Here is a 1,431-nt window from a genome sequence, read left to right as displayed (position 1 = left end):
TATTCCTTGGCAAGCTGACTTTGAATTTGAGCTTTGTAAGTTTCCTTTACAGGTCCCCTTAAAATGATGTCTGTGTGAGGATGCTCTCAATTCAATGACTTGGATGTGTATGTGTACAAGAGCAAGTAAGATTATAAACATGGCATAATTAGGTGGGATGGCATATACAAATCACCACCCTGGAAAATGATCTAATACTTGCCACAATTAGATTTTTAGGAATCTAATCAAGTAAGTGAGTCAAGTAATTAAACCAATTATTTTTCATACAATTGCAGATTTGATTCATGTTGGCATCACTGAACAGTTATGTGTTTAATGCCTTGCGCCAGAGGATTGAGTCCCAATTGCAAGAACCACCGTCTAGTCTTTTATTCTCTTTGTGGCAATGTTGCCACTAAAATTAATTACATGATCTCCAAAGCTAATTTGTGATGTTTATATAAGCCAAGCGTTAATAAGAGAACTAACGAAGAGTGGGAGGGGATGAATGCGATGTTTAAGGAAACAATGTTGTCTTTATTGTCATAAATAATGTCTATCGATCTCCTCCTATCGCTGCAAAACCTTGTAATCTAGACATGTTTGAGGGGTTGAAACATATCCCTTTTAATCTCTCTCCCACTGGTATAAAAGGAGACCAATTGTTCAGTCACAAATTGCATTGTTTTACGTCACCACAGGCGTAGCTCTCTTCATCTTCTTCTGTCCTTGATTGCGGCCCCATAACTCGCCGTGACTGTCTTTGGACTCCTTCACAGATCAAGCATGGGCGAGGAAGAAACGAGCGATGAATCGGTGCAGCAACCGGAGAAGAAAGTGGAGGAAGAGCGGACCTTCAAGTGCCAGTACTGCGACCGCACCTTCACTAGCTCGCAAGCGTTGGGCGGCCACCAGAATGGCCACCGGCGGGAGCGGGACGCCAAGACAAGAGCCGAGCACGAGGCTGAGATCTACGGCATGCAAGCAGCAGCGCCGATGCCTCCGATTTCATCCATCCCGTTCTTGCACGCCAACCACTCGTTCATGCACGCAGCCAGAAACCAATTCCGGCCGTCAGCCTATCAGCCATACCACCACATCCCGAGACATTCTCATCGCTACCATCCTTATCATTTGCCTCACAGCTTCAACAACAACAGCAGTGGTTTCTCAACATCGAGGTTCGATCAAAGGCACCTCCCAAGATTTGCTTCTCCCTATTACGCTGGACTTGCGCGAAGAGAGGAGGAGCTCCGGCGGCATGCGTACTGGCAAGGAAGCTACACCCCCGGTTTTGCAGGTTATCTGAGGGCACGACCACCGATAGCAACCATGTCAAGGCCATCAACATCCACAAACCCAACCCTATCACTTAAGCCACATGCCGGTGCGGCTGCAAACGATACCAATGCAAACCAGGAGGAGATAGACCTGACACTACGTCTGTGA

At 46.5% G+C, this 1,431-nt stretch overlaps 1 protein-coding gene across 1 annotated transcript; it reads left to right on the top strand.

The window, feature by feature from the left end:
- The first annotated feature begins 768 nt into the window (after nt 1-768).
- Nucleotides 769-1,431, top strand: LOC103981547 (zinc finger protein JAGGED-like). Its single transcript, XM_018824691.2, has one exon. The coding sequence runs from the start codon at nt 769-771 to the stop codon at nt 1,429-1,431; it is 663 nt and encodes a 220-aa protein (XP_018680236.2).

This window comes from Musa acuminata, chromosome BXJ2-4 (assembly GCF_036884655.1).
Source record: "Musa acuminata AAA Group cultivar baxijiao chromosome BXJ2-4, Cavendish_Baxijiao_AAA, whole genome shotgun sequence".
Classification (NCBI taxonomy): Eukaryota; Viridiplantae; Streptophyta; class Magnoliopsida; order Zingiberales; family Musaceae; genus Musa; species Musa acuminata.
This window is presented reverse-complemented; position numbering and strand designations above follow the sequence as displayed.

Coding starts and splice junctions, on each gene's coding strand:
- LOC103981547 (XM_018824691.2), top strand. CDS start 769: ATGGGCGAGGAAGAAACGAGCGATGAATCGGTGCAGCAACCGGAGAAG.